Raw genomic sequence first — 27915 nt, forward strand, 5'->3', positions numbered from 1 at the left:
TTTATATTGTTGATAATTTTATAGAGAAAAATAAATGTTAATGGTTTTAAATTTTAAATAAATAGGTTTGCAATTAGAATGAAGAAAATGACCTGGGCAGAATAGCCTGCAATAGGAATTATGAATTAATGTGAGGAGGAGTTTTGTATTGAAGATGGCTGGAATGGCCGAAACGTTGGACTAGTGAGAAATAAAGTGTTGAGACAGAATTGGATACAATTTTTGGTTTTATTTAATAATAGGATTTTTCTTTTTTTTAATTTAATATTCTGGTAAGAGGAGTAAAAAAAATTGTTTATAAAATAATTCTTAAATAAAATTGCTTTTTACTTTAGATTCAGCATCAAGTGACAAAGTTTGAATTTAAGCCATGCTGAATATTTCGTCTAATCCTATTCCTATTGAAATCGTTTTTTTTTTTTGTTTTTCATTATAATTTGTTTTGTTTAGTGAATATATAAATATGAGTATGTTAGAGCTGCCTGTTACCTGCACACGGAGGATACTTTTATATTTTGTTTTTGTTCTCTGCTTAGATAGGGTGCGGTCAAGACGGGGGCGCCCGCCTAGGAATTGCCATAGAGGCAATATCTCGAGGGCGGTCTCAGTGGCTAACATGCCTCCGATCGGTAAGTTCTCATATCCTGGAGCTTCTCATTTCCTGCTTGCATGATGTCGCGGTGTAATGGTTTTGTAGTCTATGCTGTATCTTCCATCTTGTGCTTTTCCTTTCTTAACCCTTAATTTGGCAAGGATATATCTTAAACAAATTAATTCAAAAAAAGTTATTCTATTTTTGAACAATTTGGGGATTACTGTTTACCCTCCTCAGCACAATAATGTGTCCCTCCTCAGCACAATACTGTGTCCCCCTCTGAAGCACAATCCTGTGTCCCTCCTCAGTACAATAGATTTCACTATTGGTTTAAAAAATAGTATATTTAATTATATTAATTAATTAATATATATTTTAATAACACAATTCTATCAACTTATAAATTGATTCAAACAAACGTAAGATCAGCCGATTTGGCTGTGTATCCTACAGGATACAGAAGAGGAAATAAAACGTAATTTTCTATGCTAATATTAAGTGAATAAATTCAATTTTTTTTTTTTTACCAGTGATTACATAACAATATACTTTTAAATAAATTAATTTATGGTCACTTCTTGAGACTAGACTACAATTTCTAAAGAGAAACTTTGAAGTTATAAGAACCAATATAGAGGCAACAAATTTAAACTAAAAATTGGGAGAAACTATTAATCTTCGAGGATACACTGTCAAATTAAGGGTTAATTTTTTATCTAATCTTTTTTATTTTTAATTATTATTGTTTCTCTCTTACAATATTCTTATACTAAATATTTCCCTGCAAATATTGAAAAGATCTCATTTCTGTCCTATAACTTTTAAAAATAACTTGAATTCTTTCCGCTTAGTGTCTGTTTATATTGTGCTTAGCAGAACAACTTGCAAGACATACAAAGAAGATTGGGAATAACTTTTGCACGCTTATTATATATTCTTTTACTATATATATATTCTTTTAAATTACGCTTCTTTTGCTATTAGGAGATTATTGGAAGTTTCTAATGCTTAGCCTCAACTCTCACAAATAGCAGTAAATAACCGAGAAGCCAAGGTTTTCATAATTCAAGCATCATCATGAACGAAAGTTATTAGCTCTCAAACCAGTTCTGTAAATATGAAACTGAAATTTTCCCATAGATAGCCCAAGCTGTAGTTACCGTCAAACTGTATCAATTCCTTGTTTTAACCTCTGATGAAGATTTTCAACTTAAAACAATAAAAGTTTCAGCAGTATGACATTGAAAGTGTGTCATTCCTAGAAACTGAAATTTTTGATTTTCTGTTGCTGTTTGAAGAAAACTGCTGCAGGATGTCATTGCATGGTTGTTAAAGCCCTACAGTGAGCATGCCGTTGTTAAATCGCAGTGCTTTGAAAAATTCAGAAGTAGCCATTTTGACAATAAACAAAAAACACGGAAGTGCAACAACTCGAGGATCATTTAAATGGGACATAAGAAGCCTCTCCTTATATTTGAAAGCCATGAAAAGATCCAGAAGATGGGAAAATGGGTTCCGCATAAACTGAATTAAGAAACTACGATCTCCCAGCCCCGGGTTCGAATCCATCTCTGGCAGGTAATTATTCATTCTGTGCTAGTTTTATTGTGGAAAAAATCCTTCCTACAACTTCCCCACTACACGCATAACGTTCATTTATCGACGTATCTTCAGGACGTTCTATCTTTCCAGTAGTTGCATAGTCCTATATACCCATATTAAATACTTTGTAATAAATTAGTTCTTTTATAATCTATTGTACAGTGTAATCTTTGAAATCCGAACCAATAGCTGCAGAGGGAGTTAGGATTACAGAAAGTTTAAGGAAAAATATAAAAAAATTAACCATATGAATGTACGTAACTATTTTTATTATTTATTTTTTTACATATTTTATTGGACATTTGACAATTGGGAGTTTTAAAAAATTAAATAAATAAATTGTCTTCTATTACATCTTCAGTAATGCTAAGTAATGATTTAATTTGTTAAAACTAGGAAATTGTTCTTTTATAAGTGAAAAAAAAATTATAAATAAAAATGAAAAATACTCTTAGTATGGATTTATTTATAAGGTGATAGAAAAATAAAATATGATTTAATCAAAAAATATGATTTTATATATATGTATTATACATATTACTACTATTAATTAAATTATTTTTAGAGAATCAAATGATTTATACAATAGATATTATGTATTTATAATTCTAACAAAATATATTATGATCACTTTCATAGGAATTAGATTACCCGATATCAAAACTGTAAAAATTTCCATTTTCGATTTTCGTGGTAACTACAATAACTTGCCTATAGATCAGGAAGTTAAACATCACCTTTACACATGTGCAATTTTATTTGAAAACAAAAATGTTATTGCCTGCTAAGTTTTCTCAAAAAAGTAACCTTTATATGGATTATTGGAGTATTCGGATTACTCAGATTACACTGTACTGTGATATATCTTTTCCACTTGGAATTTTGATGTGGGAAAATAAAGTATACAGAACAACTAATTTACGTCAAAATATTTAATATTGATAAAGAGGACTAGGTAACTATAGGAAGATGAATTGTCCTGAAGAGGCAGAAAGAGCCCCCAAACGTCCTAAAAGGAACATGTATGTTGTGGGGAAGTTGTAGAAAAGATTTTTTCCTACTTACCAAAACTAATAAACCAGGGAGTATTTAAAAAAAATAAATAAATAAATGTTGTTATGTTTAAAGGATAAATATTTGAACAAAGAAAACTCCAAATAGCAGCATAATATCAAATATAACGGATATGTTTCCTCAATAAACAACAACAAAAAATAATATAAGATCACTTCTTGGAATAAAAAAAGGTAAAATAAAATATTTCTTAAAACACACTATTTACAAAAAAAGAAATTAAACATTATGAAAAAAGTGTTAAATAATAAATATTAAAAAAATGTATCTCTGAACTTATTCCAACTTATTTGGTAACACTTTAACCAAAAAAATAGTTTGTGGTACCTAGTCTCGAACTCGGGATCTCTATCTCACTGGGCACAGGTCATATGGTTTTTTGTACTGTGTATATACATATGTATATATATGGTGACATAGAGATCCTGAGATCATATCCATATATGAGTATTCACATATAATACAAGCATATAAAATATATATAAAATTATGAGTGTTAATTGTGGAACCTTTACAAAAAAAAAATTAAATTACTCTTTATCTTTTCTTATAATGGCCATAACAGTATTCATACTGTTAAATTAGCTGTGAGTCAAGCCTGTGGGCTTGGGAGCCTTCCTGGGGGCATCTGGCCTCTATAAAGTTAAGTACCCGTACCCACTCTTCTTAATCGGTAGAAAAACCTGGCGATTGAGCATGATCTTGAACAAATTACCTCCTTGCACCTCCTAATCCGTCATCGCTTGTAGTGGTATAGGTTTTTTTTTAGGGGAAATCTTACAGCTAGCAATGGACAATACTTGGAATACAATTTTTTTTGTTTAATTTTCATACAATAATTTTTTTTTTCTATTCAAAAATTTCCATTTCATCCTTTGTAAATATAAACTAGATTATATCAAATATTTTTTTAGATAAAAAAAGATTAATTCAATAAGGACAGTTCATCTCTCTTAGATAATTCCTTATATATTATGGAAGTGAATTGTTTGCTTCCTTGATTTATGGTTAGTCTTCTTTAGAATATTGATATGAGTTGTACCAGTTCTGGTTTGCACTTATGTGATATTTTCTATTTCTTTGCCAATGGTGTAACATTGGCTGGTTATTTACTGATATAAAAGATACTTAACACTTTATATTGGAATCTTCTAATAATATGATAGCAGTCAGTTTTGTTTAATTAATTTATTTATTGTCTCATTCATTAATCTTCTTTACTCACATAGTTTTCTTACCAAGACTTGAATTGTTTTATAACTATTTATTCTTATCGAATTATTTGTTTTCCTTCTGGATGTGCTGTTGACTCTTGATGGTTTCTTTTTTTTTTTTTTTTTTTTTTCTACTATTCATATACTGTTTACTATAAATTAAATATTTCAATCAAAGTTTCTGATTAAATCTGTTATATAATATTTTGCATGAAGTAATATTGGATATTAATAGAGGGGGTGATGGTCGGTGGGCAGTTGTAATGAAATATTTTTATTGTTTATAGTTTATTTTACTTTAGCTCACAATATTTGCCCTCATCAAGTGTATATAGGTAAGAAATAACAAACTAAAATAAATAATTCCGATTATGATATATTAATCAGTGGTAAAAAAAAAAAAAAATACTTTGGATTTTAATTGTTTACAATATTTATTACTAATCTGAAAAACTGAAAATGGTTTTGTAGGCGGCATTGGCTCTTTGTCCTATTACATAGTTAACACATTCACATATTTTGACATTTAAGTTTCCAAATCTAATAAGACGGCTTAGTAATATTAAGTTAATACATTGAACTTAGAGGATCCCCCCCCCCCCGGAAAACACCTTAAAAGCACAATTTTAAAAAATATTATGTTAATTTAAATAAGTATTATATAGTGTATAAAAGTAATATTTAGCCTAATAAAGTTTAAATATTTGTTTTTTAACTTTGATGACACATCAAGTCATCACTAGCGCATGCCACTCAATCTACATCTGCGATTTGCTGATACATGAAAGTTTTGTAGGTTTTTTTAACTAAATTACTTCATTGGAGGAAGATAGTCCGGGTGGCGGTCAATAAAGGTATCTAAATAGTAAAAGAAAACTATGGTTAACCAATGTTTCACCCCACTTCGTCAGGGCTAAATGAGAAAACAAGATAAAAACATTTTAGAATTAACAGAACATTAAAAATAAAAATAAAAAAATTCATAACAATATGAGGAAATATACATGTTGGTAGACTAGAGACACATTGTTAATAAATATTACCAGATGTGATATAAGTTCTCAATATAGATCTAGACACATAAATTGTAGGAGACTATTCATTAAAACTCATTTTAAATATGGTTTTAAAATCTAGTTTTAAATATGATTTTAAAATCTAGTTTTAAATTAATACATTTAATTTATTAACAACTTGTCTCCAGTCTACCAAAATTTATATTTCCTCATATTGTTATTATTAATATTTTATTAATTTTAGTTTTTCTATTTATTCTATAAACTTAACAATTGTTTTGAAATGTTTTTTTATTTTTAATGTTCTGTTAATTCTAAAATGTTTGTATCTTGTTTTCTCATTTAGCCTTGACGAAACCCTGCAAAGTGGGGTAAAACTTTGGTTAACAATAAATAGTTTTCTTTTACTATTTTGATACCTTTATTGATCGCCACTCTGACTAACTTCCTCCAATCTACTTCATATGGTCGAATATTTTCTTCCAATATAAATTACTGAATAAGGATTCTAGAAAGTTATTGTTGTATATCATTACATTTTCTATAAAACATTTAGACAACATGAAATAATCCTAAACAATATTAAAAAAAACCTTTTGAACCTTTGTAAAAAAAATGTTATTGTAAGTATGTAAAATAAAGTAAATCATTAAATATACTTAAAAAGTAAATTCGATAAAAATTTTGAGTTTAAAATTTCTTAAAGGCAGGAGAACCCAAAATGATCGTAGCTGGTGGAAGCTAAGACAGTACTAAACACGGTTCGGGACAATCCAAAGTGAAAGGTTGGAGCTAAAGCTCTTGAAGCGAGTGAAGTGAAAGCTAGAAAAGTGACCTTCCTTGATGATAGCTTATCATCGTACATGTTCCTAAGCCACCATGGCTTAACATAATGTGTCGTCCAATGTGTTAAAACTTTTTGAAGGGCTTTGTTATACTTATGACTTTCTTTTGTAATTGTAGAGAAAATAATTTAAAAACCAAAAAAAAAAATGGAATTGTTCAATAATAACATTTCAACGAGGAGCGAGTGTGATGGATTAAATTCCCGAAATAGCATTGTATGTTATTAATTATTGGATAATTCAGAGGCAGGGCTGGCTGGTAAAGATATAACAATCTATAACGACAGCCAGGCAGCGATAGGGGCTCTCAATTATCCTCTTTATAAACCAAACATAGACCGATGGTATTCTCTTTTAAAACATCTGATTGTTTTAATTTATAGGCAGAGGTGGGTAAAAATTATCCATAGTTGAAACTAATAGCTAAAGTTGCCATGGATACGACACTTATTCATGAATGGACCATTGATAAATAAATATCGTATCCATGGCAATTTCAGCTGTTAGTTTCAACTATAGCAACTAATTTTTGCCCAACTCTGTTTATAGGTTAGAAAAATGATCACTTTTTTGCTCACACATATATTTTTCGATGCTGATGAACTATTTCATTCAAAACATGGTGGTGGTTATGAGAAATGTTTTTCTAATTTGAAATGTGTATGCCTTAACTAATTATAATATTTTCTTAATCTTAACTTGTATTTATTTGTATATATTTAATTTTTTTTTTTTATGTGATTAATTTGTGCATTATCTCATTCTTTATTTTTAAAAAAATAATAAAAGCTCCCAATTTACCTCTCAAATTATACAGAGAATTATTATTTGTATTTTCAATAAAATGTGAGAACATAACATTATTTATAAATGATTATAAATACATCAATTATATATAAATATAATTTTATAATGAGGTGTTTATAGTTGATGTAGATTCGATGCAAGGAGAAGATGGTCAGGGTGCAGTCCAGTCATTAAAGATACACAAATAAGTAAAACTTATTTATTTTTACCAAATACGTAAATATTAAATATAATAAATAAGTAAGCATAAATAAATAACTTTTATTTAAGATAAAGACAGTCTGGGTGTGGTTAAAGAAAAACACAAATTGTCCTGAAACTATTTATTTTGAGCCAATGTTTCGCCCCATGTTGCAGGGCTTCATCAGGGCAAAAAAAAAAAAAAAAAAAAAAGATAGAAACACTTAAATGAACAAAGTAATTAAATAAGAATAATAAAAGGTTTTAGACAATTAATGAAAATGGAAATAACAACAGATAAAAAAAGAAGAAATATAAAATACAGTACATGCTAAAAGATGAAAAAAGGGGGGTAAGAATAAAATCAAGAATAAAGGAAGATAATGAACAAGATAGGAAACGTACCTAATGGACTGGAACTCAGTGCGGAAGTGAACGATTGACAGAAGGTATAAAAGAAAATAGGTAAACATTAAATGGTAATATACATAATACGGTGGAAGAAATTATATATTGATAACTTTTTTCTCGACTGTTGTATGTATACATTTGTTTTGGTGGGTCTTGAGGATTAGTCAATAATTACTTTGTAATAAAACATCTTTTGGCGACGTTTCGCAACTCTATTGTTTGCATAGTCATGCCACACAATGAGAAAAACACAGTTTTTTTTTAGAACATACAATCTCTTCAAATAATTGTCACAAAAATTTTCAACTGCAGTGTGTTGTACCTTATGATGCTAACATGTTCAAATTTGGGGAAGGACTGAAACGGTTTTGAAGTGAAAGTCAGGTTTATTTAGGCTTCTCCATATATACCGGTTTTTATTTATTTTTTATTACTTTTAAAAAGTATATATATGTATATATACGGATAGAATACACAAATGAAATAAAGTTAAATAAATGGATACATTAAATATAATATGATAAAGAAAAGACTATATACAAAATAAATAGAGGTACTGTGGTGTGTAAATTATGTGGAAGGAATATATGAATAAGATAAAATATAAAAAAAGAATAGATAGTAATTATAAAGTTATAAATGGGTGAGAATTCAAAAAATAAAACCAGATAATAGACATAATAGGACAACAGTTTCACAACTCTTTGAGTTTTTCTTTGACTGTCCCCAGTTGATCTTCCTTTAATATTACACACGGTCAATCAGCGATTTCCCAATAAATTTTATTTATTTGTGTATCTTTATTGACCGCACCCACGACCATCTTCTCTTCAAATATAATTTTACATTACTTGTGTGAATAATGGAAATCTTGTGTTCTCAAAGTGAAATGAGTGAGCATCTCTGATCTTAAAATTTTGTATTGAAGAAGCACGAAAAAAATTAGAATATTGACAGGGAAAAAGACGAGAAAAAAAAAAAGGAGAAAAAAGACACTTGTGTTAAAAGCACAATTATCATTGATAAAAATTATTAAATCGAGAGCTCCCACTAAAAATTGTCACAAATTACATTTTGACATATAAGAGCTTTCGATAAAGACTAATTCATTGCTAGCATCTGGCAGATTAGGTCAAAAAGAAACTTCATACACTGAAAAAATGTTTTGTTTTTCTAATTCGCAGTCAAAACCTTTTTATAGGGAGTCGTTTAAATGTCAACTTTTTTCTGGTTTTTTAAATCAATGTAATAAGAGGAATTTGCTTGGTTTTAGACCAGGCCACTTTTTAGATAATGTTTTTATAAAATATATTAAAGAGTTATTTCACGAATAATTATTTCATCAAATGTTTATTTGAGGCATTTGGTCGTAATATATAGTAACTGGAATGTTTTATAAACGGAAGTTTTTGGCATCACGGGCTTTCTTAACATTGATTTCATAAATTTTTGAGAGAATATTTAAATTTTAATGATAAATTTTGAAAATTTATTAATTTTATTAAAAGAATAATATTGATATCAAGTTGTGGTAAGTTACTACTGTTATAATGTAAAGCATTTTGTTAGTTGAGATAAAGCCATTAATGAAATAATGTTTAAAATTCATAAATAATGTAGATAAACCACATTACGTGGAGATAGTATTTACTGTCATGACAGTATCTCTTTCGTACCAGTATATTCATATTAGGTCTCTCACATTTCAATCATGGGCATGATTGAAATATAGGCTTGAACATACTGGAAAAAAAAAGAGAAAAACTCTAGCTTCAGAAATTAAGATTTTAAAGTGGAACTTGGAAAACTTAAAGCGTACTTACACCACTTTACCTTTCTCCTGCTTGATTAGGGCTGTATAGAGTGATGGAATGGAACAGAACATGGGAGCCGACGGAGCCAGTTCCTCACATCCTTCTACCTTCCAGTTCATCATCAAGCTCACAGCAGCTTGCTAATCAAAATAACAAAATGACCATTTACATTTGATTCACTCTCGTATTTTGTAAAAATACTATATTTAATTTGATACTAGAATGAATATATTTACTTTTTATAGTGAATTACACAAGTGATATTATATTTTCTTAATTTTTTTTTCTTTTGCTTAAAATGTTTCTCTTATTTTTGAACCAAGTTCTTTAACAATAACTCCAATTGTAAAATTTCTGTTAGCTTTAAGCAATAGGAGCAATCGCCGAGGTCCAGGTAGGCCAAGGCTGCGACCTGTCGGTCCTGGTCACATCGGCTCGCGTGGCCCTCGGGGACTTAGAGGACCAGGAAGAAAACCGTCCCTACCTGCGCTGTCGATTAGGCCTACTCAGGCGACCTCTCAGTTGTCGCTGCAGAATCGTCAGCCGCAGATAAAGGTATGTTTTAAAGTTCTTGATCACTTATGTCAATGTTCCAACCATTATGACTTCTTCTTAAGGAAATCCCTCAATTCGATCAAATATTTGATTGAAGTTGCTGTATTGTAAGATAAAAATGAAAAGCTTTATTAGTGGAACCTAGGTATGGTAAATCTTAAGGGGTTTTCAAAAAGGTATGTTAAATGAGGATTAATGTAAAGAAAATATGATCAGGGTTTGCGATGAGGAGTGAAGAACATTAATATGTGATATTCATTTTAATCTGCTAGCATTTCGGCCTGTATTGGAGACCTTCGGGGCTAAGTTATTATAATATAGGCTATATGTTATAATTAAAATAAAACACCATAACTTGATATAAGAATATGATAAAAAAAACAGTATAGAAATATTAAAGAAAAAATAAAATCAGATGAGTGCATAATTTCAAAAAAAAAAATTTATTTTTTTAATACTCTGGTGGAAAACAAATATCAACTTTATTTATCAATAAAAAATATTTTGTCTCAATGTACTGGGTTAGTTAAAATTATTTCAAATCTGTTCTCTAATATAGAATAGTGGGATAATAATATATCAATCGATTTGTTTTCAGATGTACGATAACATAAAAATACTTTTAATTGTATTAAATTAGTTTGAATGCATACAAAATCACAAAAAACCGAAATTCACTACTTATATAGTAGGCCAAAAAAGAATTCTTATATGTAAAACAGCTAGTCAGATTATTTTTTAATTAGCATCCTCAAAAACAGAAAAAAACAAAATGTTTTACCTGATCCACTTTGCATCATATATGGAAATTCGTGTTCAAAGGTTTCAAAAGATCTTAAAAACAAATTTGAATTGATTTTTTATAAAATCAAACCCATTTTGTAAGATCAGAAATCTTTTGTACTTATTATGAAAAAATAAATCAATTGGTATGCAATAACCATGAAATATATGCTGATTAAAGATGGCTTAAAATAATATCAAAAATTTCTAATGATGCGAAGATTGATTGTTGACTGTGGATAATGTATATGAGGAGAAGACGGTTGGAGTTGTGGTGAAGAGCACAAGTAAAAACTTATTCATTAGTGCCAACGTTTCGGCTAGAATGTTTAGCCTTCATCAGGGCTAAGAACAAAAAGCAACATAATAACAATAATGAATAAGAGGATATATAGAATGATTCGAAAATCATAAATAAAATAAAATAACATTATGAATACATAAATAATGTTAACAGAGATGAATAGTTTAAGTATTATTAGAAGATAAAGGCAGTATGAATGAGAAGAATATTATTAAAATTGAGTATTAGTGAAGAACAAAGAATAAAATACTTAGTAAAGATATGTACAAAATGAAAATTATTAATTATAAAGTAATGAAAGAAGTGGGAAATAAAACATAAATATAGGTAATTCAATAATTTATATTTTTAATAAAATCTGTACCGCTACAACACATGAAGGGTCAGGGGTTCAGTTCTTTGTAAGGAAGTACTGTTACTGATACTTGACCAATTGTTAGGCAAGGAGGTGATTTGTTCAGAATCACGCTCGAACGCCAGATTTTTACCCAATTTAAGAGCCCAAGAGGGCTCCAAGACCCCATAGGAGTTGACTCATGGCTACAGTGTAAGAGAAAACAATTTTCTGTCCGAACTCTGGTCCTTGGAGTTAGTAGCCACACGCCTTATCCTGGGCCTACCTGCGCTCCCAATGAAAGTTATAAATAATTTAATTACCTACATACCACATTAAATATGTTACTATAAATCAGACACTGCTCATATAAATAAAAAAATAAACAATGAAAGGTGCAGAAGGATATTTAAAAAATATATGATTGAAATTAACATAATAAAGTATTTAAGTATTGATTAAACATACATAAACAGCATGGAAAAAAATTTAATTAACATAATGAAACGTTTGCAAAAGAAAACGATAGAAGAACATCATACTATGGGCAAGAAAGGAAAATAAATAAATGCTCTAACGAATAAAATATATACAGTAATACAGATGATTTAAAAAATAATGAGCTAAAATAAGTATAGAATATCCGGAAATGTGAATAAGAAAGGAATTAGAGATACGAAATGTGTATCGATATAATTTATTAAGATAGATAATTTGAGTTTCTCAAAGGTATCTGGATTAGAAAAAAAATTTGACCGCCATCCGGACCATGTTACATTACAATCATCATTAATCATTAATCATTAATATCATCGTAGGAAATTAGAAAAATGAATATCCTCAGATTCGGAAATTTTCACTCAAATTTTACGTTTTAGATATCCAGGAACAGATCTTGGGTCTTTTTCTGTCCGTCAGTAGTGAGAAATAAAAGTTATAAATTATTGAATTACCTATATTTATGTTTTATTTCCCACTTCTTTCATTACTTTATTTTTAATGATTTTCATTTTGTACATATATTTACTAACTAAATTTTCATATATATTTTATTATCTGTTCTTTCCTACTACTCAATTTTAATATTATTATTCTCATTCAGCTTCTATCTTCTTATAATACTTAAACTATTCATATCTGTCAACACTATGTATCCATAATGTTAGTTATTTTCTAATCACTTTATATATCCTTTTATTCATTGGTCCTTTTATTATCTTGGTTTAGTCCTGATAAAGGCTAGAAATTCTGGCCGAAACGTTGGCATTAATGTAAAAGTTTTTACTTATTTGTGTTATTCAACTGACCGCACCCCCAACCATCTTCTCATATAAAAAATTTCTGAAATTATATATAATTTATTAAATAATATTTTGGTTTTAAAATAATAATTTATTTTCAGGTCGAGAATTCTTCCTAGTTTTGTGCTTCCTACCATTTAAACGACTTTGATTCCATCTTAAACGACTTTGATTCCATCTTAAATGAAATTGATTTAATCTCATAATTGTTTCTGTATATGTGTGCACATAAATAATGTATTTGTATTGATGTATAAATGTATATAAATTGTTTATTTAAATATTGTATTATTGTATGATACTAATTTTGTATACAATATTTGTTTTTCCTATTAATGAATTATAAATGTTTGTATAAAAAGTTTATTTATAATTTTTTTTCTCCTCTCCGGCATAATTGTCGATCATTTCTTTCTTATTGATTAAAAAATCATTGAGATCAATCTATAAACAAAGAAGTTGTGACTTCTACTTTTCAAGTAATATGAGGTTGTGTTATGGAGGCTACACAAATATATAATATAATTTTGAATATATATGTATAATTCATTAATTTTAGGGCCATTCCCTCCCCGCCCTCTGTCTCCCTCAAAATTTTGCTATGAATTCTATACAAATAATTATTATTGTCTCCTCTGTCGTCACCTGTCGATCATTGGAACAAGTATGGACGGGGTATGATGTGGAAATAATTATTTTTCTTAACTTTATTTATAGCTATCCTAAAATTATTGTGTAGATACACAACATCGTAAGTATTCAGTGTGCTCTAACACAATAAAAAATATAACAAAATTTGTTACCAACATTTATTACTGGATACTAGATTTTTATGTAATCGCATCTTTTGTTTCCTAGCTTCAAATTCCACCAAACCTCTACAGAGTTCATCATGGAAAAGACATTTAAGTAACATTAATTTTATTTTGCATAAAAAGGCATGTTTTGAGTTTTTTCCAAAATTTAATATGATTTTTAGTGTTCTATCATTTAAAATATTCAACTGAAACAAATTTAAAAACTAACTCATCTATAACACAATAGCGGATATCATTTGCTAAGAATACTGTGCTGAGAACAAATTAAGGGTAATTAAATAAATATTCTGAATATTAATAATAGTAGTTCCACACTCGCAGATATAAAAGGTTGATCCTTCCGGAAGCACTAGCAGCGGCTCAAATGCTCGAGGGACCACAAGTTTAGTTAAGGATAACTAGGTGGTCTTATCGAATAAATAACATGTGCAGCTAGGCCTTCCTGAGAAAACTTTGGATGGATTCATATCCAGAGATAAGTGATTTTCAATCCTAAATAAACGACCAAGGTATATGCTGGTAACACGATAGATTATAAAGAGAAACGGAAAAAATGAAAAATTCTCCTCCCCAAAATTTGATCAGCCAATGAAATGGCTGGAAAGAAAGTGGAGAGGAGGAAAAAGATCTAACATTGATCAAACAATAGAGATGAAATATTGGACCAAAAAAACACCTGATATATGGTGGGTGGAAAAAATGGATCATTAACATTGCATTTCAGGAAGGAATCGCTAATGGTTATGCAGTTCAATAAATTCTTTTCCGTCAAATTGTGAGGAATCCGCTTTGATTTGAGTCACTTGCATGAGCGTTTCTGCGATATCCCGCGTCGTAGAGTGAGGGTTATCTGTGACCAACGCTTGAATTTCATCAACAGATGAAGGATGACCCAAGCGCTTTGCATCTTCCAAATCAAAATTTCCAGTTCTGAACCGAGCAAACCACTTACAGACGGTGCTTTCTCCTAAGGCATCATCACAAATTTTGTTAACCGTCTGTGCAGCAGATTTTCCTTTTTTGGAAATAAAAAAAATCATCAAAAGACGAAAATGAATTTTTTTCTCTTCCATTTTGAACAAGCACAATACTACTTAAAGATAAGGAATCTCGAATGAAACTGATGCATAAAAGCACTTTAACTAATCTTTTTTTAGAATAGGTAAACATTATTGTCTAAATAAATATGATTTTATAAACACAGAGAAGATTAAATTGAAATATTGAAAAACGCTACGAACTTATTTTACAACCCAATATATGGATGTCAATATTTACTCATTTTATCATTTTTTTTTTTTCATTTAATTTATAGTTTAAAATTGACAAATTTGAGGTAAAACATTGATTAACATATCATTATAAGTGAAATACATTAAGTTAAGATTGTCTAGTTATGAGTTATTTGTTTTTTCCAATCTAAAATGTTAAAAAGATTATTAAACTCCAAATAATCTATTAATATTATAAAAATCACTAAAAAGAAAAATTACTATTTCTGTAACATTAAAAAAAAAATTATCATCGAATTGGTTAAAATTCCAATTTTTGACTTAGTGTATTTCACTTGTAAACCAGAGATGAGAAAGAAATTTATTCATTCGTGCTGCCCAAATCAATCCGTGATCGGACATATATTTTTATATGATATAATATAATAGAAAGATAACATTTTTTTTTTTTTTCCACAGTATGCTTTTACAATTAATACCAGTCTTAATTTAAGACTTAAGTTTTTCAATTTATTCCTTTTTTTCTTTCCCTTCCATTTTACAACCCTTATTTCATTTTATCAACAAATTCTCCTATATAACAAATATTAAAATATTAATAATATAAAGAGTCGAATCCAACTTTAAAAGAAGAGCCAGTAAGCACAAGTGATGGATGTTCTTGGAATATTATTAAGCAGTGATTTCAGATAAGAAAAAAAAATATGAAAAAGGCTCATTATATAGAATAAACTTCAATAAAATTATATAACAACCTTAATTCAGAGAACTTGGAAATATTCATAACGATAAATTAAGTAGATAGTTGATGATACTAATAGAAAATAAAATATAATATTGTAGAGATAAGAATTATACAAAACAAATGATAAAAAATGTTATTAAAATTCTGACAGTGCTCATATAAATAAAAAAATAAACCTAATGAAAGATGTGGAAGAAAATTTAAATAATGTGTAATTGAAATTAACATAATAAAATATTTAAGTATTGATTAAACATACATAAACAGCAAGAAAAAAAATTAATATATTGAAATGTGCGAAAGCAATAAAACATACAATGAGCAAGAAAGTAAACAAAATGAATGTTACATATGGATAAAAGATATATACAGTAATACCGATGTGTAAAAAAGTAATGATCTAAAATAAATATAGAATGTCTTGAAAAGTGAATAATGAAGGAACTAGAAAGAAGAAATGTGTGTTGACATATTAATAATTGATACAATTTATAAAGATAGATTTTTATTTAAATATTTAGGGGAGTTTCTCAAAGGTATCTGGATTGGAAAAAAGTTTTGACCGCCACCCAGACCATTTTACAATCATATCATCGTAGGAAATTAAAAAAATTTATACCCTCAAATTCGGAAATTTTCTATCGAATTTATGTTTTAGACATCAAGGAACAGAACTTGGGTCTGTGTCTGTCTTTAGACAAATTTGTGTTCAGGCATAATTGTTATTTGATTTTGATGAAATTTGGATTGTGCGGGTTTGAAAAATCTGCGACCTCCAATGCCAGATTGAACAATTTTTCAGAATTTCTATAAAATTGTTTATTGTCTTATATTGTATTCTATTGTAATATAAAAATAAGCTAAACCTAAAGCTATTGCTTGATAACAGAGATGGGCAAAAATTAGCCGAGTTGAAACTAATAGCTAAAATTGTCATGGATACGATATTTATTCATCGATGGTTCATTCTTGAATAAGGGTTGTATCCATGGCAACTTTATCAATTACTTTCAACTGTAGCTAATTTGTTCCTATTACTGCTTCATAAATTGTATCAGTCTAAAAAAAAAAGGATTAATTTTGTGCCCTCTATTAGTACAAGAGCCCAAGAGGAGAAAAAAGGCATTTATTTCGCCCTAATTTTTTATTACTTTAATAAAAAACTATGTATAATTACTAGTCTAAATTGATGAGTGCCAAGTATAGATAGGGAGAATAAAAAGTGGCGGGGTGTTTCAAATTGTTAAAAAATTATTTTTCATTTGAAGCTCTATAGCTTTAAAACTACCAACAACACTAGAAAAACCTAAGAGGACATAATTTAAAGTAGATTAAATTTGCTAAACTATAATAGAGCTAAGTACGTTAAATAGTTTTTGAGATATATATTTTTAAAAAGCAACATTTCATAAAATATGCACTGAAAAATCCAGAGTTAGTGAATTTATTTTGAGAAATCGATATCTCAAAAACTATTTGAAGTACAGATATCTATTAGCACTCAAATTAAAGCTAGCCTAATGTACTATAAATTTATTTATGACGTTTATCATTGTATAAGTAGTAGATTTCCTGATATTTGCTAAAATAAATTGATTTAAAGTTGTTCGGACAACTTTGCATTTGCCAAATTTATATTTATATGCGGATATCATGAAAACTACTACCCATACAAAATTAAATGTCATTATTTACTTTATAGTAAGTTAAATTTCCTTTATTTTGAGTGTTGGCAGACATATGTGCGTCTTATGGTTCTAGATATATATTTTTCAAAAATCACACATTTTATACTAACAACTAGAAATTAATGATTGGAGAAGTTTGTGGGGGGGAGTGCGGTCAGCAAAGATCAACATAAATAAATAAAAAAATATTTATTTATTTTATGCCTTGTTTTATTTATTTAGGTTGTTTTTTGCTGACCGCACCCTCCTCCCCCACATACTTCTCCAATCATTAATTTACGGTGAACTATCTGCACCTCATAACTAGAAATTAACATTTTGTGAATTTATTTTGTCAAATCTCGTAAAACTTACTACTCCTACAAAGATAAACGTTATAAAATATTTTATAGTAAATTTAACTAGCTTTAATATGAGTGCTAATAGACATCTGCACATTACATAGTTCCTGAGATATAGATTTCTCAAAATAAATTAACTAACTACTAATCTTTCAGAACATTTTTAAGAAATGTTGCTTTTTAAAAAGCTATATCTCAAGAATCATTGAACATAAATAGCTCTATTAGAGCTAATATTTTAGCAAATTTACTCTTCTTTAAATAATGTTATCTTAGATTTTCTAATGCTGTTGGTAGTTTTTATGATATTTGCTAAAATAAATTGATTTATAGTTGTTCAGGCAAAATTTCATGAGCAAAATTTATATTTATATGCGAATATCATAAAAGATACTAGCTCTACAAGAATAGTGTGATAAACTACTTTATAGTAAGTTAAAGTTACATTTATTTTGAGTGCTTGCTGACATATGCACTCTTTTGGTTACTGAAATATATTTTTACAAAAATTGTATCCAAACAACTTGAAATTAACGTTTTGTGAATTTATTTTTTTAAATATCATAAAACATACTACTCCCAAGAAGATAAACATTATAAACTACTTTATAGTATATTTAACTAGCTTTAATTTGAGTGCTGGCAGACATCTGTTTGTCTTTTGGTTCCTGAGACATATTATTTTCATAAATCAAAAATTTTTTTTGGAACAACTAAAAATCAACATTTGTGAATTTATGTTATTGAATATCATAAAAAATACTATTTCTACGAAGATAAACGTTATAAATTACTCTATAGTACATTAAACTTGCTTTAATTTGAGCGCTAATTGACATCTAAACATGGAATGGTTTTTGAGATGTAGATTTCTCCAATTAAATTCACCAACTGATTTTTCAGTACATTTTTTATGAAATGTTGCTTTTTAAAAACCTGTATTTCGGAAACTAAGTAACATAACGTGTAGCTCTATTAAGTCTCATGTCGTACAAAATTTACTCTTCTTTAAATGATGTTCTGTTAGGTTTTCCAGTGTTGTTAATAGTTTTCAAGATATAGAGCTCCGAATGAATTTTTTTTTAATGTTTTGAAACAGCCACCATTTGTTATTCCCTCTACCTATACTTGGCAGACTCATCAATTTAGACTAGTTATTATACATAATTTTTTATTCAAGTAATAAAAAATTGAGGTGGAATAAATTGCCTTTTTTTCTCTCTGGCTCTCGTACTGTATGCATCTGGGCCCTTGGCGGGAGGGAGGGTGCAATTCTCGCCACCACCTATCTACAGTCCTGATGGATGGCCCCATATAACTTTCCGATCAGATTCCGACCTTTATTTTGATTTAGGTAGTCACATAAAAAAAAAAAAAGTTTTGATTATATTTAAAATTGGACGTATTCCAAAGATAGTACTGTAGAATGAAGTTACCTTCTTTACTGAAGTACTCCTACAGACTTTCCTAAAGCTACTAGAGTTGCTACGAATTAACGCCATTTTACGTTACAATCTATGGATTGTATAAAATATATCAACTCAAAATAAAAAAAAATCTACATTTTACATTTTGAAATCTGTGCGTCGAATTTGGCCCAAATTTCGATACTTTAAGATGTTGAAGTTGGTGAAGAATTTTGTCCATTATTTTTAAATACCAAGGTGAAGAAAACTTCCAAATAGAACATATTATTATTCTTTATTTTGTAAAACGTTTCTGGATTTACCCCATACTCATGTACTATGTATCCTAAAATTGTAATAAATAAGTTAATGTTATATGTATACAATTAATATATATTTACCTCATATTTGTTAATTATCCCAATTTATGTTGTGAATTTTTTCATTTATATACATATAATTAAAAAAAATTTTACAATCACATTATTTAAATAATGCCCTTCACTAGTGGTACATCCACTCATCCAGGTTTTAACTGTATACATATGACATAAAAAAAAAAAAAATGTTAAGATTAAATTGTTTGTTTAAATTTTAGGATACATAGTACATAAGTACAAGTATGGGGTAAATCCCGAAACATACAAAATATAGAATAGTAATATATTCTGATTGGAAGTTTTCTTCACCTCAGCATTTTAAAAAAATAATATAATCATATAATCAACTTCCCAGAAAAGAAAATCCAGAATGTCAAGTATTAATTTCATTAAATTCTTTCTGCTTCTTTTACTTCACCATAAGCAAACACAGCTCCTCCTGTAGATTTTATTCTTGAACAACAAATAAAATTTATTAGAAAATAAAAATAATGTAATTTATTCTCAAAACTTGGAATATAAATAATTATGTTCTTACCTATCTACTCAATAGAAATTGAAAGGAACCTATACTGCACATGGAAGAATTTTATTTAAAATTACCGCCTAATCTATATAGAAAACAATACTAGTAGTTCGACCTCACCTCAAAAGAGGTCAGCACATCCACTCTTCTATTAATATACACATTATATGTTATTATAATATAAACTGTTTATATTTATTTTTATGAATACATTTTTAATTTAAAACAGTTTCCTATAAATTATATCATTTGAAAATATTATTTTAAAAAGTTATACTCATTGTTTCGTTTATAGCACTGACTACTCTAGTTGATCAGGTTGCCGTGTTAGGTCACACTCTTTCAAGCTGACAACGTGCTCCGATCGGAAACATGGGTAAGTGTTATTTGGTTAGATTATTTTTTCTATCTACTTAATTATTACAGAATAATAAGTATATTAAATTGTAATTAGTATATAATACATTTTATTTTTAGTAGTATTCAATTTCCTGCTAGTTACTAGCTTGTTTATAAGGTCTAAGTACTGACATTGCTATATCAACTTCATTTATCTTTTAATGCTTAATTTTAAAAGCCTAAATAATTTTCAAGAGTAATTTTTATGGAAATATTTTTATTTTTTGTGTTTTTATGTTTTCAATCAACGTTTCAAAGTACGTTAAACTTTTTTTTTTCTGCAGGAAAACCTCGTGGTATTAGGACTGCTAGAAAACATGTCAACCACAGACGGGAGCAGAGGTGGGCTGACAAAGATTACAAAAAAGCTCATCTTGGTACCAGATGGAAGGCCAATCCTTTTGGAGGTGCATCACATGCCAAAGGAATTGTTTTAGAAAAAGTGTAAGTTGGTTTTAATTTTTTTAGTATTTTGTTTACCCCCTACTAAGTTTTTCTCACATGTGGGGTTATATTATAGGTAAACAAACAATTCCTATCAATGTGAGTTTTCATTCTGTGTGATTACCATAAAGTTAGAAGTCAATCCACCCAAACTGGAATCGAACTGATGCCACTGCTTATATCTTGTTGGGCTTTATACTTATCCCTTCTCCTTTCATATTGTTTACATACTCCGTCATCAGCTAACAGACTTGATAGACCTATCAATTATTATAATGCAACTTTTTTCCTGAGCAAGATAATTTCATGTCCATATGTAATTTTAACTAGAAGTGCTAAGTTTATTTTACAATGCTCGTAGTTATTTTCAATACTAGTACCACCTATATTATCGCTGAAAGTATAAATTGCTTGCTTTATAGTATAAAAGATATATAGGTAAAGGTTTAAATGTTGCTTATAATAAATATTTATTTCCATTTTCCAACTCTAAATCAATATAATTAGCATTTTAGAAATTTGAGTATCGTATGACCCTTAAAAGTATTAAATTCATTTGCACAATTTATATTTATCAACTTTAAGTTTCAATGTTTATATTCGTGCCTTAAACCTAATCTTTGCTTCTAATTTACTTGTTTATGTTAAGAATCACTTTAGGTATTTTAAATTATGTCATATATGTACATAAAGTTGTTTTAATATAAGTATTGATGACATCTGTTCATCATTATATGTTGGTTGAATTAGCTTTTGTAAGCATGAGAGTTGGAGCATATTAGGATGTGAGTATGTCTTGAGTGGATAATGTTTTTATCTATTGCTGTATTAGGTTTGACAATAATTGAATTGGCAGTGTTTTTTTTTAGCACATTGTTTGTATTAGGTTTGAAAACCTTTTGATTTAGTGAAAGGACAAGTTATTGTATCTAAACAAATATAAAAATAAAATAAAGAACTCTTTGTAGTCGGAGATGCCAAAAATTAGCTCTAGATGAAACTAATAGCTAAAATTCATGAACGAACCATTGGTAAATAAATATTGTATCCATGGTAATATTAGTTATTAGTTTCAACTCTAGCTAATTTTTGCCTGACTGTAGTTAAGATTGATTGAAATATTCACTTTGGATCAAGACATGTTTTTTGATTAATTTTTCCATTGATTTTGTATTATAGTTTGGTGTAGTGATGACTTTAGAACCAATTCTGAAAGCTGATGTAGATCATATTTTCAAAATCGAGCTTTTTAACTCTGAATGCCAAACTACTAATATTCTTAATATCGTTCAACTTGAAGTAATGTTAACTAATTTTATTTACCTTTATTGCAATTACTCCTTTTTTTATCTTCTTGAAGTTTATTAAGAATAATTTAAAAAAAAATTAATCTAGGTACATTTATGTCAAATTTAATGGTTTTATTAATAAGTTAATATTAATTCAGCTTACTAGTTAATTAAATAAAAAATTCATTATTCAAGACACCTGAAAGTAGTAGATAAAGCATTGTGTTTCTAATTGAGTCTTAAAGTTTAATTTTGTTGAGAGAAGGGAATTGAAAAACAGATTGAATCGGTTATTGTTGTCCAAAAATAAACATTTAATTAATTACCATAGTTAATCTATATTTCAACATTACCATGAACGTGATTTACTTGAAAGAAATATTTGGTGTCATGATGATTTTTCAGAACCAATTCTGAAATATGTTGTGGATTAACATCTAATCGAGCTTTTTAACTCTGAGCACCAAATTAAATCTTTTGTTTTGTAATTCATGTATACTTAGTTTTATTTGTTTATTTTGTCACGATTATTTAAAATCTAGGGACCGTGCTCCTTTGCATGGCAGCAACCATAACCATATTATGTTATATGAAATTTTGAGTCCTATTCTTCTATGCTTGTTTTAATTATTTTATCAATTTTTGATTATTGTAAAATGTTCAAATATTACTTTAAAATTTTGTATTACACATGCACTCATAATCAATCACTTAATAAGAAATGAATCACTCTTATAATGTTCTCTGTCATTTTAGTTCATTTATTTTTTTCTTACAAATCTTTTTAGTTCCATTAAAGGATCAAACCTACCCCAACAAATACTTAATCATTCTATTGTTCCCCCCCCCCCAAAAAAAAAATTTACAGCCATTTAAAAAGAATGTTTGGTGTTATGATGAAATGCAGAACCAATTCTGAAACTAAGTGAAGATTCCATATCAAATCGAGCTTTTTAACTCTGAACACCAAATTTATAACAATGACTTAAAAATATTAATTTTTTTTTCTGGTTCAAAGTCTTGGCCTCCACCAACCTCTGACTTCTTCTTTTCCTTGTTCTATGAATTGTCTGTGTTAGCATCCCTATATCCCTCCCCCATTCCTGAAATATGCCCTGCACATCTTAAACTCCTCATCTTCATTGTGCTGACAACGAATGTTGTCCCACACTCAGATTAACGATACAGGTTGACCAATGTTCTGTAAAGGTGGAGCTTGCTATTCCTAAAAAGTATTTGTCTGTTCAGCTGTAATAAAACCGAATAGGTAAATTAACTCCGAGGCCTTTTTTGAACTTATGTGGCCCAAAGTTTCTTGTCACTCCTGGTTTAGAAACCTCCTCTGTTACCATTTACTTGGTTTTAGGCTTATTAACTTCTAATCTAAGTTTTCTGGCTGTGTCCTCCAATGCAAGAAAAGCCTCTTTACAGGAAAAACCTGAAGGAACCGTCTGTGATGTCTCCATATAGGTGGATTTTACCATTGGACTAGTAGTAAATTTACTTTCTCGTCTGCATAAGCCCATCTTTCATTGGCTTGAATAGTAGATTAAACAATAACTCATTTTAGTCTATCAATCTGGTTTTTTTTTTATTCTTAAAAAAAAATTTGGTGTTATGATGAATATCAGAACCAATTCTGAAACTAAGTGAAGATTCCATATCAAATCGAGCTTTTTAACTCTGAACACCAAATTCATAAGAATGACTAAAACTGTTAAATGTATCCTTAGTATAATTTAATTTTTGTATTAATACAGAATTCAAAAATATAACTAGTTTTTATTAATTTGATTTTTTTTTTCTAAAATCGTTAATAGGTAAGGTTGGTTGCCCTATCAAGTTGCTTGGAATGATTTATTTTTGATAAATCTTATATTGTATTTGTTTGTTATTTATTTATTGTATGTTCACTCCATTCTATTTTTTATTAGGTAAAATTAATTTTTAATCTAAATTTTTTTTTCATCATTACAGTTTGATGTTATGATGATTATGATCCAATACTGATTATTTTCATGATGACCAATGGCTGAACATCAAGCATTATAATTTTTAATCTGTGTATTTTTTACCTTTAATTTTAATGAATGTGGAGTATATAATTATTATTTTAATTTTTCAGTGGTGTTGAAGCTAAGCAGCCTAACTCTGCTATCCGTAAGTGCGTAAGGGTGCAGCTTATTAAGAACGGCAAAAAAATCACCGCATTCGTTCCCAGGGATGGTTGCTTAAACTTTATTGAAGAAAACGATGAAGTCTTGGTAGCAGGATTCGGTAGGAAGGGTCATGCCGTCGGTGATATTCCTGGTAATATTTTATAATATCTTGTTATTTAATCATCTGTATTTTAGTATATTATTTTCTTCTAGGTTTATTTAGTTTTGGTTAGTATATAAATTATTATTATTCATATCTATAAATATCCATGATATATTCGAAATAATTAGGTGTTTGTTCTTATATATATATATCATCGCTTAGTCAAGTGTCAAGCGAGGTCACTTTGATGAGTTGGCAAAGAAGGAAAATAGATAACCAAAATAAAATTTAACTAAGGTGTGGCTAATTATGATTTAAAATATGTGAAAATCTCTATAAAAACGAATAATATAAATTAAAGAAAATAAAAATAAATAACTAAATTGGACACTATCTTGTTCATCATTCTCCATTTTCCTGTACTGTATTTTTATATTTCTTTTTTATCTGTTATTATTTCTGTTTTCATTAATTGCCTACAACCTTTTTATAATTCTTGTTTAATTTTATCTTTCACTGTACATATTTTTTTATTTATATTCATTTATTTAGAAATTTTCACATATTATAAAACGTAATGAGTCACACCTTAGTTGAATTTTATTTTTGTTATCTATTTGGTTACTTTGTTACCTCCTTTAAGTGTATTTTTTTAGCCCTGATGAAGGCCTTCAACGTGGGGCGAAATGTTGGCTCAGGTTTATTATAAATAGTTTTATTACTATTTGAGTTTTTTCTTTGGCCGCACCCGAACCATCTTCCTTTTATTATTACACACGGTCAATCAAAGATCTTCCTATATTACTTTAAAATTTTAAAGTTAACTCTGTAATGTTTTGTTATTATATAAAACCCCTTCTTATCTATCAATTATTTTACAAAATATCTATTTTCAGATTTAATTATTAAATTAGTCCTTACAAGATTAAGATAGCTAATCTAAATGGATTCAGTTAAAGTAGAACTTAAAGCCTCATTATTATGTAATCATAATGAATCAGCAATTTTAGCTTCCTTATTAACAATGTTTACCATAATTTTTTAACTAGACAACCTAAATTAATTTTTACCTGTTACTATTTAAATAAAATTGTAAATTTTTGTTTCCAACTAAAATTTATATGTTTTGTTTTTTTCAGGTGTCCGATTCAAGGTCGTCAAAGTTGCCAATGTATCACTTTTGGCTTTGTACAAAGAAAAGAAGGAGAGACCTAGGTCATAATGTTTTTTAATAAATAAAATTATTGTACTTTTTTTTGTATAATAAATTGTACAATTTATTATTTTTATTTATTTTTAATAAACCTTACCCTGCTGGTATTACCGAATCATTATTACTTTTATTTTGGATTTCTTACCTGTTGTATTTAATGGACTGGAACTCTTAGACATCTTAGCTTTCTTCTGGGTTTTCTGAATTAATTTCTCAATTAATATTGTGTTGTGCAGGTTAGTATGTTTAGAATTCAAAATACATGGAAAAGCCTCTTTTAAATTCCAAACAATATGGGATTCATAGACTCATTTTGCACACAATCAAACTTTTTTATTTATTTATTTCAAATTATTTAACAATCAACATGGTTTAGTCAACACTTAACATCAATGGTCCTGCAAAACACTTTATGTAAAATCTTACAAGAAAATACATGTTATGAGGTCCCATGAGTTGAAATAACCAAGTTTTGTAAAGTAGTTTGTCTATGTGGGAACAAGCTAGCTTAAAAATGAAAAATCATGCGAAACTGAAATTGCATATTTACGGCAATACTATGAAGTGTGGCTTAATAAAATCAATTTTTCACATTAATTGCCAATAATTTTAATGAACCAAAGTATATCAGTGTACAATTAAATGTGCTTTAATATCAGCTAGGTCAATCTGTCATTGAAATGGTCTGGTTGTGCTTAAATAATGTGGAGGTATTCTGTTAGTCCTGCCACCTATTTTTTTATGTTGGGTACTCAACATCAGGTCTTACATGCATGTTGAATAGGTAAAGAGGACAAGTGAATTTCCAGGATGGGCTATCCCATTTGATTCTCATTGTAGTTACTGACTAAAAGAAAAAGTACCACTTTTGCACCCCTACACATACAGGAATTGGTATGAAATAACACAATATTACGCATTTTTTCTTACAGTCATGAGTACTCTGTAGGGCGTAGATGAGGGTGATAGTTCAGCTCACTCTTGAGACAGTCTACATGCTCAATTTTCAAAATGTTTCCTCCAAAGTGCCTTTTATATTAATTTTTTGTAATAATTAATCATATAATATTTGTATTAGTTATGAAAAACACTATGTGTATAAACTATAAATGGATTTGATAATTAAGATAAAAGAGGAAAAATATTTCCAGAAATAAGAGATGTATTTATATTGTTGAAAGTCAAAAGATTTTAGGAAAAATACTTAGTTTGAAAAGTCAGAAGGTAATGGAGAATGATAAAGAAAATGAAAATGAAAGGTCTAATAAAGAATTTTGAGATCTGCTGGGTGCATGAGTAGTGTGTTTTTCCTTTTTTTTCTTTCCAGTCTGATTAATAAACAATTTTTAGTTCAATTTCTGAAAGCATTTTTAATTATGTTGCTTTACTAAAATGCACCATTGTTTGTTTTCTATGTGTGGGTTTTATTGCATGACTGGAGAAAAAAAACTTGTGGCATCCTTGGGACTGGCTGACAGAAGTGAAAGTTCTAGAAACGAAATAATGTACTAAAATTTTAGTAATAATGATCATGAGTTCCTTCTCATAGCTTAAGGTAGATAATATCAGTTCCTAAATAATGATAATTAGAATTGAGACAATAAGAAAGTCACTCAATCGGCGCGGCTGTACCAGAATTGTTAATCTAGTATGATATAATCCCCTATTACAATATAAAAAGTTTCCTGCTAGAATTGACCAGCGTTGCTCTCCTACCTCTACCGTTTCTTCTCGTCACGAAATCAATTTACTCTCGTAAAAATTTTTTTTCACATAAAAATAAATAATCAAAAAAAAAAAAAGTAGTTTTGGCAATTTAGTAATCGGTAGCTTTGGCATTCCCCAAGTGGTTCCAACCAAGTTTGTTGGAAACGGGACCGAAAATCAAACTGTGTGGCCTACCCCACTCATGAGTATGGCTATTGGATGTTTCGACTATGGATAAAGGAGATTGAAAATAAGCATTTACTTGTTAATACTTTTCAGCTGATATCAAAACATCAAGAAAGGCAATTAATAAAATAATTATGACAATAAATTGCCATAAAACTGTTGCTGAACCAACCCTCCTGTGGCCCATTCCAAGACTGGAGGCTCACCTAAAGTCCGCAGTAGAGTGGTGAAGAACCACTGATCTAGACGTTGTTCTGTACTAATCACCGTCGGAATGTCAATATTCATTTCGTAGGGCTGTCGCAAAACAAACATTTACTGACCCAAGTGAGGATGGGATCCATACCAAACCCTTTGAGACCCTCAATGCTCTCGGCCATCACGGCATCCAACTGAAGTCTAATGCTGGATCTACACCTTTGTCACTTGTCGCAAATCCAAGAC

At 28.7% G+C, this 27915-nt stretch overlaps 2 protein-coding genes and 3 non-coding genes across 11 annotated transcripts in view; all 5 read left to right on the forward strand.

Moving 5' to 3' along the window:
• Positions 1 to 13116, forward strand: part of Ino80 (chromatin-remodeling ATPase INO80) — a 53795-nt gene extending 40679 nt beyond the window's left edge. The window contains exons 30-32 of one of the 7 annotated variants that reach the window (XR_001343237.3): positions 1894 to 2173; positions 3326 to 3444; positions 9920 to 10054. Coding sequence is in view for 6 of the 7 variants with exons in the window: in XM_014421662.3 (XP_014277148.1) it covers positions 537 to 629; positions 9920 to 10113; positions 12937 to 12954 (305 nt within the window). In the remaining variant the exon portion in view is untranslated. Of the gene's footprint in view, positions 1 to 536; positions 630 to 1579; positions 1833 to 1893; positions 2487 to 3325; positions 3445 to 9919; positions 10114 to 12936 lie in introns of those variants that run through there. The other 6 variants (XM_014421662.3, XM_014421663.3, XM_024359853.2 and 3 more) reach the window with 6 other exon arrangements.
• Positions 13117 to 20206: 7090 nt separating this feature from the next.
• RpS23 (ribosomal protein S23) lies at positions 20207 to 25645 on the forward strand. Its single transcript, XM_014421666.2, has 4 exons — positions 20207 to 20347; positions 20655 to 20814; positions 24229 to 24413; positions 25505 to 25645. Exons 1-4 carry the CDS (start codon positions 20344 to 20346, stop codon positions 25585 to 25587), a joined length of 432 nt encoding a protein of 143 aa, XP_014277152.1. The 5' UTR covers positions 20207 to 20343; the 3' UTR covers positions 25588 to 25645.
• Positions 22489 to 22568, forward strand: LOC112210464 (small nucleolar RNA SNORD36). The gene has a single exon (XR_002945177.1). It is a non-coding gene; the product is annotated as a small nucleolar RNA SNORD36 (small nucleolar RNA).
• Positions 22992 to 23071, forward strand: LOC112210463 (small nucleolar RNA SNORD36). The gene has a single exon (XR_002945176.1). It is a non-coding gene; the product is annotated as a small nucleolar RNA SNORD36 (small nucleolar RNA).
• On the forward strand, positions 23716 to 23795 carry LOC112210466 (small nucleolar RNA SNORD36). Its single transcript, XR_002945179.1, has one exon. It is a non-coding gene; the product is annotated as a small nucleolar RNA SNORD36 (small nucleolar RNA).
• Positions 25646 to 27915: the final 2270 nt, after the last annotated feature.

The sequence above is a fragment of the Halyomorpha halys genome, unplaced genomic scaffold (genome assembly GCF_000696795.3).
Source record: "Halyomorpha halys isolate HHAL.00 unplaced genomic scaffold, Hhal_1.1 Scaffold331.1, whole genome shotgun sequence".
Lineage (NCBI taxonomy): Eukaryota > Metazoa > Arthropoda > Insecta > Hemiptera > Pentatomidae > Halyomorpha > Halyomorpha halys.

Coding starts and splice junctions, on each gene's coding strand:
- RpS23 (XM_014421666.2), top strand. Junction 20,815..24,228: donor GGAATTGTTTTAGAAAAAGT/GTAAGTTGGTTT, acceptor TTAATTTTTCAG/TGGTGTTGAAGCTAAGCAGC. Junction 24,414..25,504: donor TGCCGTCGGTGATATTCCTG/GTAATATTTTAT, acceptor TGTTTTTTTCAG/GTGTCCGATTCAAGGTCGTC.